The sequence below is a fragment of the Castor canadensis genome, chromosome 16 (genome assembly GCF_047511655.1).
Source record: "Castor canadensis chromosome 16, mCasCan1.hap1v2, whole genome shotgun sequence".
Classification (NCBI taxonomy): domain Eukaryota; kingdom Metazoa; phylum Chordata; class Mammalia; order Rodentia; family Castoridae; genus Castor; species Castor canadensis.
This window is the reverse complement of record NC_133401.1, coordinates 29,799,612-29,818,877: the sequence shown is the minus strand read 5'-3', so window position 1 is coordinate 29,818,877 and position 19,266 is coordinate 29,799,612. Positions and strand designations below refer to the sequence as shown.

At 45.2% G+C, this 19,266-nt stretch overlaps 1 protein-coding gene across 2 annotated transcripts; it reads right to left on the bottom strand.

The window, feature by feature from the left end:
* Positions 1–1,987: 1,987 nt before the first annotated feature.
* Smim17 (small integral membrane protein 17) lies at positions 1,988–18,949 on the bottom strand. 2 transcript variants are annotated; one of them, XM_074058500.1, is made up of 4 exons: positions 18,835–18,949; positions 11,717–11,986; positions 8,721–8,797; positions 1,988–4,935 (listed from the first exon to the last, which is right to left on the bottom strand). In XM_074058500.1, the coding sequence occupies exons 2-4, from the start codon at positions 11,886–11,888 to the stop codon at positions 4,825–4,827; spliced, it is 360 nt and encodes a 119-aa protein (XP_073914601.1). In that variant the 5' UTR covers positions 11,889–11,986; positions 18,835–18,949; the 3' UTR covers positions 1,988–4,824. The 2 variants fall into 2 exon arrangements, with proteins under 2 accessions (XP_073914601.1, XP_020043022.1); XM_020187433.2 differs by having other exon boundaries at positions 11,717–11,979; positions 18,835–18,884.
* Positions 18,950–19,266: the final 317 nt, after the last annotated feature.

Sequence of the window (19,266 nt, the reverse complement as noted above, 5' to 3'; positions counted from 1 at the left end):
GGCAAGGATGTGCAGGGCTCCCCTGATCACAGCCGGTCCTGCAATTCCACCTCAGAGGTCTCAGTATCTCAGGAAGACCCACCAAAGGCGCAGGAACGACCGTTGAGGATGCTGACAGGAGCGACACTGACCCATAACTTGTCAGGAGGGTGCAAGCTAGGACAGTAGTGTGGGCTGCAGAAGGGGTGCCACTGGAAGGGGCTGGGGAGGTGTACCTGAGATCCGAAGGAGGTAAGGGACCCAGGTGAGGCTGAGGGGAGAGCATCCTACCGAAGGTCCTGAGGCAAGCCATGGTGGTTTTTTTTTTTTTTTTTAGAAATGGTGAGGACACCAGTTGGTTGGTGGAGGGAGCCAAAGGACTGATAGGGGGAGACATTAAGGCTGGATGGCCGCTCTGGGGGCGTGGGCTTTTGCACAGTGCATGTTCTAAACCATGATTTCATGGGGTCCGGCTGGATGTTGGGTGGAGGAGCATTGGGTGCGGGGGGCTTGAGTGGATACTTGTGTTACCAGTGCATAAGGTCCTGGCGTGCAATAGAGCCCAGAGGCACCAGCACTCCTAATGTAACCCCTGGGGCTTTTGTGATTATTTTTGCCCTCCTGCAGACTTGACTGAGCCATTGTCACTGTCTGAGCCCATCACAGCTGGCCCTCGGCTGAGGTCTAAGGCAGCTTCCAAGCTCAAGCGCCAGCCCACACCCTGCCCTGTTGCAGCCCATTCTGCTCCTGTCCTTTGGATGTTCTGTCTGTGCCTCAGGGCCTTTGTAGCAGCTTCACTGTCTGCCTTTTGTTTCAGGAGAGCAGGGCTGGGAGTTGCCACCTGGAAGAGGTGAACACAGGGCAGGTGGTGGCCATCCCTCAGCCTGTGGGAGGGAGAGAAGGAGGCGGACTCAGAAGTGGGCGTAAGTATGAGGTCAAGAGAGGAGAGGCCACACTGTTGTGGGCCCAGGGAGCCAGTTATACATGAAGGCAGTTCTATCTCAAACTCTTGTGTGACATGAACAGTAATCTTTCCGTTTAATTTCATTTAAAGTAAGTGAGCTTCCCTTGCAACTATAAAATCCCAACAAATACAATAGTCTAGGTGCGTGTTCTTTTCACTTAGGCTAGTCACTTGTTGAATGCAATCATTCTCTTTTAAGAGAATGTGAAGAGAGAAATAAGCCGTGTGTGTGTGTGTGTGTGTGTGTGTGTGTGTGTGTGTGTGTGTGGTGCTGGGGTTTGACCTTGAGTGTCACACCTGCTGGGCAGGTGCTGTACCACCTGAGCCACTCCGCCAGCCATGTTTGCTTTATTTTTTAGGTCTCACGTTTTTGCCTGGGATCAGCCTTGGGCTGTGATCCTCCTGCCTTTGTCTTCCACCTAGCTGGGAATACAGATGTGCACCACTATGTCTGGGTTATTTATCGAGGTGGAGGGGGTCTCACTAACTTTTTGCCTGGGCTGGTCACAAACCACAATCTTCCTGCTCTCCGTCTCGGGGGTAGCTGGGATTACAGAGGTGAGTCCACACACCTGGCAATCTCATATTTTTCCTTTTTTATTTCTCTGGAGGCTTTTGAAAGTTCTAAGCAAAATTACACAAGGAGTGTATAAATATTCTACACACAGACATATCCACAGGGGTTTAAAGAAAGAGAAGAACGATAGTATCAACATGAGACAAGGGAAATTTCAAGGCAAAGGATTAAATTGTGTGGGTATGGTGGTGCACATCTGTAATCCCAGCACTTGGGATGCTGAGGCAGGAGGATCTCAAGTTTTTCTAAATAATTTTATTAGCCTTTAATAATTGTACAGGGTGATACATTGTGATATTTACATATGTGCTTACCATGTATCTTAATTTTACCCTCCTCCCCCACTTCTTAGAACAATTTCAGCAGGTTTCATTCTTCTGTTTTCAAATATGGATACAAAATATATCTACCATATTCACTCTCATTCCCCCTTTACTTGTGCCCACCCCCTCCCACTGGTACTCACCCCCATAAAAGACCTATTTTTCCCTACTGTCCATTTTTTTAAAGTGTATATTGATAGTCCAAGAGGGTTTCACCTTGGCACTTCAGGCCTGTAATACATTGTGCTTTAATCAAATTAACCCCCATTACTTATTCATTCTCTATCACCATATCACCATGCTCCCCACTATTCAACAAGTTACAGTACAGTGCATTATATTCATATATAGATGGATTGTTTCAATATTTTTCCTTTACATCTCACACCTCCTGTCATCCCCTCAGATAAGCTAATATAATTTTGTTCTTTCTCTCTATATATGTATATGTGTCTATATGTACATTTAACTTGTTAGTCTGGCTTCCTCATATGAGGGGAAAATGTGACCTTTGCCTTTTTGAGCCTGGCTCCTTTGCTTAACATGTTCTCCAGGTCCATCCATTTACCTTCAGACAAGATCATTTTATTCTTCTTTATGACTGAATAAAACTCCATGTGTATATTTACCACATTTTCTTAATCCATTCATCAGTTGTGGGGCCTCTAAGCTGTTTCCAAAGCTTGGGTTTTGTAAATAGTGCTGCAGTAAACATGGATGTGCACGTGGCTCTATCATATCCTGAAGCACATTCCTTTGGCTATGTGCCTAGGAGTGATATCACTGGATTGTCTGGTAATGCTATTTTTAGTTTTTGAAGGATCTCCATGTTGCTTTCCATAGTGGTTGCACTAATTTCCATTCCCACCAACAGTGTAGAAGTGTTCCTTTTCCCCCACATCCTCACCAGCACTTGCTGCTGTTTGTGTTATTGATGATACCCACTTTGGGGTGAGGTGTAGTCGCATTGTAGTTTTGATTTTCATTTCCTTTATGGTCAAGGATGCTGAGCATTTCTTCATATGTTTATTGGGCATTTGTAGTTCTTTTGAGAGTTGTGTGTTCAGTTCATGGCATTTATTCAGTGAGTTGTTGATTCTTTAAGAGGTAGGTTTTTTTTGAGCTCCTTATATGTTCTGGTTATTAATCCGTTGTCAGATGTATGGCTGGCAAAGATTTACTCCCATTTGGTAGGGTGTTTCTTTAGTCTGGTGATTGCTTCCTTTGCAGTGCAGAAGCTTTTTACTTTCATGCAGTCCCATTTGTCAATACTTTCTCTATTGGGGTAGGAGGATCTCAAGTTTGAGCCAACCTGGGCTACCTAGTGAGACCCTTTCTCAAGAAATTTTTAAAAGAATTAAGTTAGTTAAACATGATTATTTTATATTTGACAAATGATCGAAAATCAGGTTGTAACATTTATTGAATGCCTACTAGATGAATGGAACTGTGTTTGGTGTTTTACATATATTATTTAATTGGGAAAGATATAACAATGCTGAACTTATTTGCATTGAATTACATAGCTATTTAATACAGAAAACAGATATTATAAAAAATATATTGCTAAACCAGTCATACTAACAGATTTTCACATAATCTTACTGGTTTCTGACAGATGCTACAGGCCAGAGTTAAATCACATATGAGTCTAACAGTATAATGGTGAGACTTAGTTAGCAGATACATAGTTTTAAATTCTACAAAGAATATGTTTATCTTAAGTGTCCATGAAACAGTTGCAAAAGTTGGACAAGTACTAGACCACAATAAAACTTGTTAAAATGTTTTGAAAGCAGATATAGGTCATATTCTCTGTTCACAGTGCAGTAAAACAAGAAAACAAAACCATTATTAAAAAATAAGCCAGACCATTGAGCATCAAAGCGTTCTCTAGCAACACTACAGAGTGCGTTAACAGCAAGGACACGAGTTATCAAACTTTAAAGTGTGCAAGGCTATATCCAGAAGTTCATTTATATTATTAATATGCTATTATTGCAGATATAAAGGGAATATAAATTAGTCAACTTAATCAAAACAAGAATAAAAATAAATACAGTGCATACTAAAGAACATCAAATGGCAAGGGAAATAATGGGAATAAATCCTAACACTAGCTGTTTGGAAAAATGATAATAAAGCAGACAGACAAAATGATGAGTAAACCACAAACAGAAGATGGAGATAGGGCTCTAATGTAATGAAGAGAAGGGTTTTACTTAATTCTATAACAGTATGCATAATTAAGCTAATATCTGGAAAGCTCTGTGAAGTGAAAATTCACTGGAGGATAAAAGATAACTAAGTCACCAAAATGAATTCAAGAGGTAAAAATATTAAACTGTTAACATGAGGAACACTGAGAACGCCACCCAAAGAATTAGCTGAAGCTTCTCCTCCATGGCTGTAGGACCTGACTGCGGGTGGATTCGGTTAAACTGTCAAGGGCTTGTCAGTTCCGAAGCTATGCAAGCTATTCAGAAGCATGGACAAGAGTAAAAATTAGGCTTAGCCATGATACCAGAACTTCACAAGGATAGCACCAATCTCACATATGACAATACAATCCTACATAAAATTTTAAGAAAAAGAATTCAGTATATGAAAAGACTGGTGCACTGCAATCCTAAGAAGCAAAGATGGACTGAGGTTAGGAAATCCACAAGATTTCATTGATGCTAACTTGCACATTTTTTTCACCTTTGAAGTTAGGAGGTGTCATCAGCTAGTGGCAGCTAAAAATGAGCGTTTTTCTTAATGGCATTGCACATGATGTATGTTATACAATCAGTGATGTTTTAATTTCAATGAAATACAGTAATGAAAACCTCATACTAAAAAGTTCTTTTTTTAAAAAAATCATCTCAATGGATGTTTGAAAGGCATTTGATAATACACAGTACCCATTCCTGATTTTTAACCCGGACACTTCCTTAACATACAGTGTGTGCATTTCAAAGCAACAGCCATGATCATGGTTAGACGTGGAACATCATAGGCATCCCCGTTAAAACCAGGAACAAAAACAACACACACACCACCAAGACGATGGTGGTTTGTTGTGGAGCTTTTGACCACTCCACGAAGCCCTGAAACAGAAAAAAAGGAAGTGTAAATACTGGAAAGGAAGGGGCTGCCATTGTTACCAGCAGGAAGATGGGTTCTGTGATTCAGAATGACATGACATGTCAACAGAGAAACCAAACATAAAACTGTACAATATTTAGCCTAGACCTAAATAAGTTCACAAAACCAATGCTTTACCAGAAGGAATTTCAGAATATCACTGATTTATAAAATCTTGCAGTTTTAAAATACCATTTATATATATAATATATATGTATATACATATATATATTTATACATAGGCAGTACTGGGGTTTGAACTCAGGGCCTCACACTTGCTAGGCAGGTGCTCTACCACTTAAGCCACTCCACCAGCCCTTTTTTTGTGATGGGTTTGTTCAAGATAGGGTCTTACAAATTATTTGCCCTGTGCTGGCTTCAAACCTCAATCCTCTTGATCTCCTGGGTAGCTAGGATTTACAGGCATGAGCCACCAGTGTGCTGCTTGCACGAGTCTGTTTAGACAAAGTCTGACCTATGTGGATGGGAATCGAGAGCCCAGCTGTGTCTGGGCTGAAGGAGTGAGACAGATGGAAAGGAAGAAGAGGGCATTTTCTGGGGTAATGATGGCACTGCATGGGGTGCGTGTCTTCATTGGGGTGTGGTTACTTTTATTTAGAGGTACCCATGTGTCAACACTGTCTGATCTCTCCACTTCACTGGAAATAATTACACTATCATATTACACACACTATACATAGTAAACCCATAGGCACCTTAACTCATTCCCCTTTGTTCCTGATTAACTGGTATGTAAATCCCATTGTCCCCCACCCCACATCTGCCCCCAGCTGCTGGGACTGCTGTCTACTGACTTCATGGCTTTAGTTTACAGCTCTCTCCTTCTCCTGAGAAGTGCTCTATTCTGATGGGAATTCCCTAGGAATTACATACACTCACCCTCCAGGGCTGTCCACACCAATGAAACCGCTGTGGGGTACAAAAGACTCAGAAGGGGACAGTCCCTGGTGCTGGCCACACTCTAGGGCTCTCCTTGAGATCAGACTGATGCTGGACTTCGGTTGAACCTATGTGTTTGCATATTCTCATGACTTTTATTAAAGTGTATTCTTATACTTTTTAATTATCTGTTATTATTAATCGCTTACTGTGCCAATTTATAAGCTAAAATTTATCATAGGTGTGTAGGTATAGGAAAAGTATTGTGTATGTGGGGTTCAGTACTATCTGTGGTTTCAGGCTTCTGCTGGAATTTTAAAACCACTTGGTCAAGGGGAAGGGAGCCTAAAAGGAAGGGAAAGAAAGGAAGGGGGGAGGGACGTGAAGGAGGGTGAAGAGGGAAGTGGAGGAAAGAAGGGGGGGATTCCTCATATGGTGATGCTGTATGTAACTAGCACGAGAACAAGAAGCAGACATTACTGTACCCCAAATTTCCCGTTCCCTCTTCCCTTGTACCCCACCTCAGAGATCCCGTCTCCTGACTTCTCATACTATAGGTGAGTTTTGTCTGTTATAGCAACTCTCACCAGGGTTGTTTCTGAACTTTTTCTTTAAAATTTATATAGTTAGATATGATCTGCAAGTGTTGCATGTGCTTACATTTTATAGTGTGGGAATGATGGGGACATTTTCTCCTCCCTGGTTTCTTCTGGGTCCACAGAGTGGGAACTTCTCTCTTGAAAAATAACTCCTTTTCTTCTCTCCTCCCCACAAGTGTTGTAGTGACGTATGAGCAACAGAACAGGAAGTGGCCCTTGGTCATGTCCACAGCCCACTCTTGGGGAGAGGATCAAGTCTCAAACAGGCAGGGAACCTAGTGGTTAAGAGACACACTGCGTTTTAACCTATGCTGGCTGAGCTAGGGAAGGTAACTTAACCTTTCTGTGCCTTCATTTTCCCATCGTCAAATGAGGTCATACCTCAAGGACTGATAAGAGGACTAAATTAATTAAGGTAGACAAAGTCATTCCATGCCTGGCTCTTGGCAAGGGCTGTGGAGCCTGGCTATATTATCAAAGGTTTTGGGCCTATACTGCCTGCTCCTATTGCTTTCTTAGAAGGAGGTTGCCTGCAGGAAGGAGGTTCTATCCATGCATAAAGCTCACCTGTGTCAGAACCCAGGGCCTGTCCATGAACCATGAAGATGTAAGTGAAGGAACAAATTAAGGATGACACAGAGGCCTCTTCCAAACAGCAGATTAAAAATTGACCTTGTTAGGCCAGGAATGCTGGCTCACACCTGCAATCCCACCTACTGGGAGGCAGAGATTGGGAGGATCATGGTTTGAGACCAGCCAAGGCAAAAAGTGAGACCTCCATCTCATCAAATAAGCCAAGTGTGGTGGTTCATGCCTGTCATCCAAGCTATGCAGGAGACTGTAGGTAGGAGGATCTCGGTCTGAGGCTGGCCCTGGGCAAAAACAGGCTGTGGGAGTGGCTCAAGTGTAGAGTACCTACCTAGCAAGCACAAGGCCCTGAGTTCAATCCACAGTGCCACCAAATATATATCGTCTTATTCCTTCCAAGGCTCCCCCTTGAGTTCTGCTACGGTTGGAATGTAGCCCCCAAAGTTCCCAAGTTCAGCTTTTGGGTGGGGGCTCCATGACAGCATCCATGGCTTTATAAGAAGAGGAAGAGAGACCAGAGCTGACATGCTTTTTCCGCCCTCTGCCATGTTATGACACAGCAAGGAGGCCCTTAGGAAGACTGTGGGTGTCTCACAGGCTTGTGTTTTATCAGATGGCAGTGATGGGGCTGATTTCCCCTCCCTGCTTCTACAGATGATGGTACCTTGATAGCAGACTTCCCAACCTCCAGAACCATGAACTAAGTAACCCTCCCTTCTCTACATGAGACTCTGTCTGTAGTATTCAGTTGTAGCAACACAAACCAAAAAGATAATGTCCCAGCACCTCCCCCTGCCCTGTCCTCAAGTCAGAGTCCAGGACCCCTCATGTGGCACTGGGAGTGGTTATGTATTTTTTATCATGTATGAGATAAATTAATAAGTAAAAGAAACATGTCAGGTCTTTGAGAAGAATGTGCTTGGTAATTCTGTTTGGTTTTACTTACAGCATTTCGATTAAAGCTAGTAGGTAATTAGTAATGGATGGATATATGAACTGAATGGTGAGTGAGTAGATGGGTGGATCAGTGGACAGGTTGACAAATAGACTGATTATGGGTGGATGGATAGATGGTAGCCAAATCTTTACTATGGCCAACAGATAGGAGGTGGGTGATTAGGTAAGTGAATAGATGAGTGGACAGATGAATGTATGTGGGTGGGTAGGTGGGTTGAATAGATGGATTAATGGCATGTGGGTAAAAATGTATATGGATAACTGAATATACAACTGCAGGGATATGTGGATGGGTATACATGTGAATAGGGCATTAAGGGTTGATAGATGAATGAGTGGGTGGGTGAATGGTTGGTGGATATGCAATGGGGAAGTGGATGAATGGATGGGTGGGTAGATTGATTGGTGAACAAATAGTGGAAGGGTAAGTGAACGGGAGTATTAATGGATAGACAGATGAAGTGGGTGGATGGGTGGATAGATGGATGGACAGACTTATGAGTGAAGGGAATGAAGTTACAAATATGCAACACAGAGATCCTCCACTCTATGTCTGACCACCATAGGAATATGTCCTATGTCCCACAGGAGATCTCTTGGACTTCTGTTGGGCAGGGAAATGGCAGGCAAAGGAAGGAAATATGACAACCCACTGAAGTCTTCATGATGAGACATCTGGAAAAGGAGAGGATCTCCCACCATACCTGGGAATCCTCTGACTCGTCATCTTCCTCCACAGAACTCCACTCCTGGGGAACCCCAGTTTCTTGAGAAGACAAATCTAGGTGGGGCAGGAGTGGAGGGAAAAGGAACCATGAATGAGTGCCAGACCACCTGGGTTGGGCTCCTCTTGCATTTCCCACTGGTGTCCTATTCCTTCTCTGATGATTCTCTCTTTCTTTCTCTTTCTCTCTGTCTCTCTCTCTCTCTCTCTCTCTCTCTCTCTCTCTCAAACACACACACACACACACACACACACACACACACACACACCTACACACACACATATTCTGGCCCATGTGGTGCAGATAGAGCTGAGAAAATGAGAGATCCTAAAACTACCTGGGAGACTTAAACCAGAGCAGCTAATGTGCTTTTCCACCCAAGCCTCTGTTAGTTCACCTGCTGAACAGGAGAGAGTTCCTTTTCTATGGACTTCCAGCAAAAGCTGAGTGAGGGGACGGAAGAAAAAGCCACAGAGTTATATCAGGATGAGAGGGGCTTCCCTAGCTGAAATAAGAACTGCTTCCAGTTGATAAACTTCCCCAGTCAGAACCTCCACACCTTCTCATCCCCAAACTGAATAAACAGGTCAAACATTGACGTTTTCTATCTTTCAGGACCCTGTCCTCCACGGGGGCTCAAACCTCCTCCTCGTTACCAGGGCTAACCTATATTGTCCATGCCTCTGTCCTAGGCTGCTTGTTTGCTGAGAGGGAAGGCAGCCCAGCCTTCTTCTCCTGACTCCCTCTTAGCAAATGGCACCACCCTTTGTCCAGTAGTTTGGGCCAAAACCCTAAGAGCCATCCTTGGCCTGTCTCTGCCCTGACTTTCCCCACATCTACCAGCAAGAACCTCTCCTCCCTCCCAAATGCCCCCAGTTTCTCCACTTATCTCACCTCTGTCCTTAGACAGTTTCAGGGTCCTCCTAGCAGCCTCTTGCTTTTCCCTGTTGGCCTTCTACCCCTGTGATTTATATTTGTGCTGTCATTCTTGGTGACCAGGGTCTGCAGCCTAAGGTTAGCAGCACAGTGTCCACCTCTACCACTAGATGGCAGCAGCGTCATCGTTTCCCCCACCCACCCCCACCCCCCAGTTGAATAACCAAACTCTCCAGGCTTTGTCAAGTCAAGTGGACAGTTGGAAACCACTGAGTTGAAAAGTGTTTGAAATACAAGTGAGATCATGTCACTCTCTTCTTCTAAGCTTCCACTGGTCTCCAAGATGGGAAACCTTGGTGTCCGCAGGTCTATGGTTCCAAAGAGACCACCACCGAGGAAAAACCAGGAATGCTCAGGATTCATGGAGTTCAGAACTCTAATCAAATTTGCCTATACCTATGGACACTAGGTCTTCCATAACTTGAAATCACACAGAGTCGGACACATTACTGTCACAAAATCACCGCAGTACACCTTTGATGCCACCCATCAAAACAAAATCTTATTTCATTCCTTTCTTCATTTTTCCCCCATATAGCCAACCTTTCAACAAATCTCAAATTTTCACTTCATCACTTTAATAAGGACACTGCATACCCTCTTTGGGTTTACCGTTTACCTGTGGACACTATTTGCTTTCTGAGAGGTAGGTATTCACAAAATGAAGGGCAGGGAGACACTCAGCAGATCACACAATAGTTTAAACCCAACTGTGACAATAATGTGGAACTGACTGAGAGCTTCCCCATGTCAACTGAGTAATGCATGAGTTTGTTTTATTTACTTATTTTTGATGGTAGGCAGGTACTCTACAGCTTGAGCCATGTCCCCAGCTCTATGTGCACTTAAGTTTTAAAATTTTTCAATTTTGAAATTTCTTCTGATTTTTAATTTTTACTTATTTTTGCTGTAACTTGGTCAAAACTGTGTGTAATAAATCTATAAGTAAGTTAGGCTTACTGTACTCCAATAATATACAAACTCCTTGCTGTGACCTCCCCTCACTGGTCCCACTGCGTGTTCTCCCTAGTCGCTCTCTGTGTAGGGTTCATTCATCATGGTCTCCTTGTCCAATCTGCATTGCATATGTAGCTCTGGCTGCCCACAGAGCTGTTCTCCCAACTCGTTATTTTGGGTTTTGTTTTGGTGTTGCTGGGTTTTGAACTCAGGGCCTTGTGTTTGCTAGGCAGGCACTGTACCATTTGAGCCTCTCCAGCCCACTCTCCCAATTCTTGCAACCAACTTCTCATGCCTCTCTCCTTCCCTGACCACCCTCAAGTCAAACCTCATCCATTGTCCTATTTCACCATCTTGGTGGCCCTCATCTCCATTAGACACCATCTTCCTTCTTATTTCTTAACTTCTTTGTTGTCTGTTTTTTCCACTAACAGCTGAGGCATCTTGCTACGTCCCTGGCACAGTACCTGACACACTAGGTGCTCATGGTAGATTCTTGCACCAAATAACCGCCAGCTTCCTCATTTCTGCCTGTGTCCACACTCTTGGGAAGCCCCCTCCCTTGCTGATTCTGGCCTTGACTGTGCATCTGATTCTAACCAACCACACAGGAGCAACTGGCCTGCCAGCAAAAGCTTAAAGATGCTTCTAAGCTGCAGCCTTCTCTCTCTTGCTGTTCCTACCACCGCTGCTAACACCTCCATGAGAGTAAGCCTGGGACACCCTGATAGAGACATGTGGCCTGTCATCAGCACCATCCAGTCAGCCAACTGGCCAGACATGACAGCAAGGTCACCAAGACCAGCCAGCTGCCCTGCCAGCTCCCTGTGGCTGTACAGGCCATGGCAACAGGAGAAACACCTTAAGTCAGGTCAAATTGCTGACGCTCAGAATCGTGAGCCCATGAATGATGGTTGCTTTCAGCTACCAAGTTTTGGGGTGATTTGTTACATAGACAAAGCTGACTGACTGTGTGCTCCACAAGTATCAGTTGAATCAATGAGTAACAAAATGAATGTTCAGTCTTTCCCTAGGCTCTGCCATGACCTCCCCTTTTGCTCTCCTCCCACAGGACCCCTTACCTTTTTCATCACTTTCACAGTTTGAGGTCCCAACCTCCACAGCCTCCCAGTCCTTGGTGAAGGTGGGCTGGGATGGCTCCTCCCAGGCCTTGGTCTCCCAAGGCAGCAGCAGTGTCGTCATCTGCTCTGGCTCCAGCAGACCCCGTGTCTGCTCAGGCCTGAGGCTCTGCATCTTCCCCTGGAGGATGTGGGGTTTCTAAGTCGGGCTTCTCCTTCTCCTGATCCAGGATCCTGTCTGGTTTCTCAGGCACAGGATTCAGAACCTGAAAACTGATGGGCATTTAGTCATTCAATGAACAGTCACAAAGTGCCAGGTAGTATTCTAAAAAAATATTCAAAGTGCAAGGCAGTATTCTATAAATATGGCAGATACAACCCTATAAACAAATGAAGACTGCTGTGTTTATAGGGTTTAGTCTAGTGGGGAGAAAGAATAAAAGATGGCACAAAAATAAAGTATATAAGCTGGGTGCCAGTGGCTCACGCCTGTAATTCTAGCTCCTCAGAAGGCAGAGATGAGGAGGATTGTGGTTCAAAGCCAGCCTGGAAACCCTATCTTGAAAAAACCCATGACCAAAAAATAGGGGGGTGGGGCTGGTGAAGTGGCTCAAACGGTAAGAGCACCTGTCTAACAACCATGAGGCCCTGAGTTCAAACCCCAGTGCTGCAAAAAAAAAAAAAATAGGAAGTTATCATGGGACCCTGCTTAATTCTCTTGAGAGAACTGTTATAAATTAAGCCTGGGTGGTACAGTGCTTGCCTAACAAACCAACAAGGCCCTGAGTTCAAACCTCAATACCACAAATGTAAGTAAATAAATAAGTCATCTCTTTCTCTGTCTCTCTCTCTGACTTCCTGTCCACTGTGTGAGCTCATCCTGTCACAGGCTTCCACTATGATGTCATCTGCTATGTGACACAAACAAGGACATCCTCTCACCAGAGACTGAACCAAACTTGGACTTTCAGTTTCCCAGCACTGTGATCTGAGTAAGCCTCTTTTCTTTATAAAGTCCCCAGCCATGACTATTCTGTTATAGTAATGGAAAACAGACCAATGCCATCCTGCAGCTACCAGAGAACCCAATCTTTCCACCAGCTCCTGCACTCCCATCTTTCTCCTTTACTGTCATAAAAAAGATGAATTTGCCACATAGGGAGTTAAAAGATGTTATAAATAAAATATTTTTGAGTGTAGAGTATAGAGATGACATATGGAAACATAAGAAACCATCCATCTTAGGGCTGGCTGAGTGGCTCAAGATGCTCACCTCCTAGCAAGTGAGGTTCAAACTCCAGTACTGCTAAAAAAAAAAAAAAACCAAGAAGCCATCTAATTTTTTTAGAGGTGATCTTGTACTACATAGAGGTGATTGATGTGGTGACTGAGATTTGCTTTAAAATACTTCTGTAAAGACAGACACCACTTGGTCTCATTAATGCATGGAAGCCAAAAAGCTGATCTCATGGAAGTAGAGAAGAGGGTAGAGGGTACCAGAGCCTGGGAGGTCGTGGGGAGGCATGGGGTGAGGATGGCTGACAGGTACAAAGGTGCAGTGGGACAAGAGCGATAACTTCTAATGTAACTGTGGTTGACAACAGTTAGTGGGATATTTCAAAACAGCTCATAGGGAGGATTTTGGATGCAGTTGAGGTGTTTGAAGTGTTTGATTCACTTTCACTGTGTTTATTTCCATGGTTACCCTCAATAACTGTGAGAGCATACAGATTTTTAAAAAGTGATACTGGCTTTCCCTTCATAACTGTGAAACAAATTTCCCTTGGAAATTCCTGGAGGTTGACTTTAAAGGCGAGCTGGCTCATGGAGCTGTGGGGTGTCTGTCAGCTCACACACTTTACACACCACAGAGCAGCATCTGCTGAGGCTGAGCATAGTTCCCGATCAGCAGCTCCACTCCTGGCCCTCGCCATGACAAATGAGAACCTGTGTCCACATGAACACGCGTGCATGGGTGTTCATACAAACAAAGCCCTTGGTGCCCATAGCCAAAGCTGCTCATATGCATAATATGATGAATGCAAAAAGGGGACTGTTTGGGGGCAGCCAGGGAAGGCCAAAAGGAGAGGGTGATAGGGGCAAATAGGATTGAAGCATATTTTACATATGTATGAAAACAGAACAAGGATACCCATTAAATTTTTAAAAGGGAATGAGAGGGACAAGAAAGAGTAAAAGAGGGTGTAAATTCTATCAAAATAAACTATATGTGCTGGGTGCCAGTGGTTCACATGCCTGTAATCCCAGCTACTCAGAAGACAGAGATCAGGAGGACCATGGTTGGAAGCCAGCCCAGGCAAATAGTTTGGGAGACCCTATCTCAAAAATCCCATCACAAAAAAGGGCTGGTGGAGTGGCTCAAGAGGTAGAGCACCTGCTTTACAAGTTTTAGGCACTGAGTTCAAACCCCAGTGCCACCAAAAACCAACGTTACATGCATGAATGGGAGTATCACAATAAATCACATAGTATAATTTTTTAAATTGCAGTGCAAAAAGGTGATAACAATCAGATGCCTACCAACAAAAGGATGGGTAAACACACTGCAGTTCATTCATACAATATAGTGTTGCTTGGCAGGAAGTAGAGATAGCAAAAGGAGATAGTCACAGATGAATCCGAAATATATAAGTAAATATATACACATATAGTTGGTGGTACCAAGATTTGAACTCAGGGCCTTGCATTTGCTAGGCTGGCACTCTACCACTTGAGCCACATCCCCAGCTTTCACTATATTCATGTAACTATATACATATAAACTATATAAACAGAGTCATTCTTCAGTATCCCCCAGGGACTGGGTCCCAGCCCCCCTGCCTGTACCCAAATCCATGAGCTCAGTTGCTTATATAAAATGGCATAGAGTCTGTGTGTAACCTGCACAGGTCCTCCCACACACTTTAAATTACCTCTGTGTGATACAATGTAAAATGCTAGGGAAATAGTTGTTACATGCATGGTTCAGGAAATAGTGCCAAGAAGAAGTCTGTAAGTGTTCAGTACAGATGCAATGTTTTTCTGAATATTTTCCAATATAGTTGGTTGAATTTGGAGATGCAGACTGGATAGTGTGAAGGGTCAACTCTGTGTGTGTGCATATGTCTCTCTATATATTTATATTTATATATATCATATATATGATATATGAATGAGTAAAAAAAGACACAAAGGGGTCAGGCATGGTGGTTCATGCCTATAATCCTAGCTAGGGGCAGGCATAGGGAAGAGGATAAGATTCTGAAGCTGGATCCAGGCAAAACGGTGAGACCCTACCTGAAAAACAAACTAAACCTAAAAGGACTGAAGGGCATGGCTCAAGTTGTAGAGCACCTGCCTAGCAAGTGCAATGCCCTAAGTTCAAAACCCAGTGCCACCAAAGAAAAAAAAATAAAAGCCACCAAGGAGTACATACATGTGATTCTACTGATGAAAAATCTGGAACAGGTTAATGAGTGACTGGTGGAAGTAGTGGCTACACTGGGCTGGAGACATGAGAAGGGTCGTGAGGAAGCTCACCTGGACCTGTGCAGTGGCCACATGAGGGGACACCTTCATGCAAATTCACTGAACTGTGCATTGAACCTCATAAGTATTATGCCTTTTTCAGACATCATTTAAAAAAAAAACAAATTGTTTAAATGTCATGTGACTTCATTTGTGGTTTGCTGCAATCTGTTGCAATATACATGTAAGTGCTGGCTTAGGAACTGGGTTTTGGAAGTAGTCTGTTGCTTTGTTTAAACCTGGCTCAGCTGCAGCATCAACACCATTGTAGGACCTGGGCATGGTGGTGCATCTCTGTAATCCCAGCTACTAGAGAAGCCGAGGCAGGAGGACTGCAGTTTGAGACAAGCCTGAGCAAAGTCTGAGAGACCCTCTTTCAAAACAAAAGGGCTGGGGTTATAGCTCAAGTAGTAAAGCACTTGCCTCCCCCCTCACACACACACCCCATTGTGGGATCTCTTACAGAGTCCTGACCCAAAGGGCCCTTTAGGCATTATGTGCACCTCCTACCATTTCTCTAACAATTCTTCTTTACAAGAAATTTGGTAGCTTTCAATAACATGTTTATTATCTTTCAGCTCTACCTGTTGCAAGTCTGCAGTGACCTCATCGTAGAACAGGTGAGAGGAGAACTGGTTCCTGCTGGAGGCGCAGGGGAGAATCGTCCAGGTGACTTTTGTAGCCACCAGAGGCTGCTAAATCCTCTGACCTGACCCATGGGCCCCTTTCTCCACACTGGACACTCATAGGCACCCTGTGGCCCTAGCCCTCCTGTCCCCATCCTTAAACACCCTTGTGGTTACACTGGGCCCATCGAGGCAATACAGTGTGGTCTCCCACCTCCAGGTGAGCTAAAGGGCAGACTGAGCCTCACCTGCTACCTCACTTCCCCCTAGCCAGGCGATGGAATGTGCTCTCAGATCCTGGGAGCATCCTCAGGGAACCTTTATTCTGTCTAGGACAGGTATTAAAATTGTTGGAAGAGAGAAAAAAGAGAAGTGATTTAGAGGAAAAGCAGCAGGTGTGTGCTAGCACCGGTGTTGGTAGAATGAGAAAATAGTCAGGAAGTAACTGCTGCCCCTGGTAGGTGAAGCAAGCATGGAGGTAACCACAGGGCCATGGCTGTGAGACATGGCAGGAGTCACCAAAACCTCTAAGCTCCAGCTTGCTCATGTGTGAAACAGGGTAGTGACAACAATGGCATCTTCCTCACAGAGTCGTTGTGAGCTTTCTACAGAGGCAGAATGTGATTTAATACACTGCAAATACCTGATGAACATAGGACTGATGAGGTCACTCCTGCCTCAGCTGCTGGAAACCCTGCCCTCCCTTCAAGGCTGACCTGAAGCATCACTTCTATGACACTCATAGATATTTGCCACCCATTGGAGTTCGGTTGGATACGATGTTTTCCCACAATTTCTCAGAGCTTTGTGCCAGTCTCCAGCTGAGTACTGGGCACTTGAAGATGAATTTGACACTCTCAACAGCTCACATTGTCCTGGAGGAGAGCAGACAGGGCCAAACAGAGCAGCAGACAGAAACCCCAGCAAAAAGGATCAGAACTCGAATGCCTCCAGACATCAGCAGGTAACACAAATTGGACACCATTAAAAAAATAAGGGGCGAGACACAGCAACTCCCGCCTGTAATCCCAGCTACTCAGGAAGCAGAGATCAGAAGGATCATGGTTTGAGCCCAGCCCAGGCAACAAGTTAGCAAGCCCCCCTGACCCAAGTCTCAACCAATAAAAGTTGGACACAGAGGTGCTGGTCTCTCATCCCAGCTTGGCAGAAAGTCTAAATAGGAGAATTGTACATCAGGCCAATCAAACATAAACACAAGACCCTATTTTAAAAATAGTAAAGCAAAAATGGCTTGAGGGTGTGGTTGGGGGGTAAAGCACGTGCCTAGGAAGCACAAAGCCCTGAGTTCAAATCCCAGCACTGCCAATAAATTAAGTAAACAAATAAATAGTAAACCAAGAGATTCCCTCTAACTTTCACACTTCTGAAAGTGAAAATGAAATATGGGTCCAGAAAAATACTTCTCTATTGTGAGGAAAATATGAACAAATGGCAGTTGGTTGATTGGTATGGGGAGAGACACTCAGGAGTAGTGGGGACTGTGGCAAAAGACAGCTGGGTGCTGTGATGGAAAATGCAGCCCCATTCACCCCAGCAAAAAACAGTGAACCTGTGTCTGCCACCTTCCTTCTTAAGAGAACACTGGGAATCTATTTTGCAGATATATGTTCTGCATTTTAAAATATCAGTAATTATATCAAATGTTTAAAAGGGAGACACACTGTGAGCTACAGAGCTCAATTTGGGTCTGGGTTACACCCTGGGGCTACCAGTTTGCAACTTCAGGTGTGGGAGGTGTGTTGAGGGTAAAGAGAAGAGACCGCCAGCATCAACATTTTTCAAGAAAAAAATTACATACATTATATTATATATAATTATTGTTAAATATATACTAAATATATTACCAAAATAGATATTATCCAACATATCCTATCAAATATGTATTATCAAACATATATTATCAAGCCAACCAGCAAATAGTTCACAAGACCCTATCTCAAAAAAGCCCATCACAAAAAGGGCTGGTGGAGTTCAAGCCCCAGTACTAAAAGAACAAAAAAGATCATATATTCTCAAATACAAATGCATGTGTGTACACATCTCTCTCTTTCTCTCTCTCTCTCTCTCTCTCTCTCTCTCTCTCTCTTTCTGCCTTGATGGGATGGGAAAGAATGTGTGTGAGGGACTACTATTGTTTACTACTTTGTTTTTATAGGAGACACGGTGGGGTTTGAGCTGAGGGGCAGGAGCTAGGTAGGGCAGAGGAGACAAGGTGACATGGAGACAGGAGCTGTGAAGGTCGGAAGAAAGCATGGGCAGTGGATGGAGAGCGGGGTTCGCCTCTCACAGCCTGGGCCTCTTGGTGCCACACACAGGTCACCTTGAGGGGGAAGGAGGGGGACGCAGTGACAGTAACAGCGACACCGGCAACAATGTTTCCCTGGGCGCTCAGGTGCGCAGGCCGTGCAGAGCGGCCAGAGCCTCCTAATTCTCACTGGCGCGGTCCCACGGCTCAGCCCTGGGTCAACACCATACAGCTCAGCAGAGTTGGGACACCCGCACCTGTGTGACACTGGCCCGCGAAGGACGCCACACACGTGTGGGGACCGACATGCGCGGCCCGGCACCGACTCGGGGACCCCCGGAGACGCGCGCACGCCCACGAAGGGACGCGGACGCAGGAGTGCCAGCTCCAGGCAGAGTCCCCTCCCGCGCGGAGGCTGAAACTCACGTGCAACCCACACCAGATGGACAGACAGAGAAACGGATGCAACCTGGACGGACCCCCAGCCCTCTCCCGCCCACCAGGCGAGCTTGGAGACCCTGTGCGCCCCCTTCCCACACTCTATCCCCAGGGACTCTCGGCCTCACTCCCCTCCCCCCACACACACATGCACACACCCTCCCCCACGGTCACACTCGCGCGCCTTCGTGGATCACTACCCATGCCCCCAGCCTCTTCTCCCTCCCCCTTCCCGCCCACGGGGGGTCCCTCTAAGGACTCACCCTCCCCAACCAGACCCTGCCCGGCACTGCAGGGCTGGCGCTGCATGGACTGCGGCTGCGCAAACGCGGAGGCTGCGGGTGGAAGGTGGGAGGCCGGAGATTGGAGGAAGGGGGGGGAGGTGGCCTTCCTCCGGCTCCATCTCCCCAGGGAGCCTGCACCTGGAGGGAACTGGAGCAGGGGAGGAAGGACGACAAAAACCTGGTGCCCGCGATGTGGTTGTGGGAGTGGGGGTCCTGTGCACGCCCCGCGGATCCAGTCAAAGTGGGGTGAGCCATCCATTCCCAGCTGATGAGCACGTAGAGTATGTCGCGTCCCCACTACAGGGGCTGGCTAAGCCCCCATCTTTGCAACACACCACTTCATGGTTCTCTGCTCGACAAACCAGGGGTCCAGGGTGGGTAGGAACAGGAAGGAGCTGGGACAAGGGCGCG

Bases quoted from the DNA above. Each gene is read 5' to 3' on its own strand.
- Smim17 (XM_074058500.1), bottom strand. From the start codon at position 11,888: ATGCAGAGCCTCAGGCCTGAGCAGACACGGGGTCTGCTGGAGCCAGAG. The intron at 8,798-11,716 runs GTAAGGGGTCCT...TGCCCCACCTAG, and splicing joins CTGTGAAAGTGATGAAAAAG to ATTTGTCTTCTCAAGAAACT. The intron at 4,936-8,720 runs GTATGGTGGGAG...TTTCTGTTTCAG, and splicing joins ACGAGTCAGAGGATTCCCAG to GGCTTCGTGGAGTGGTCAAA.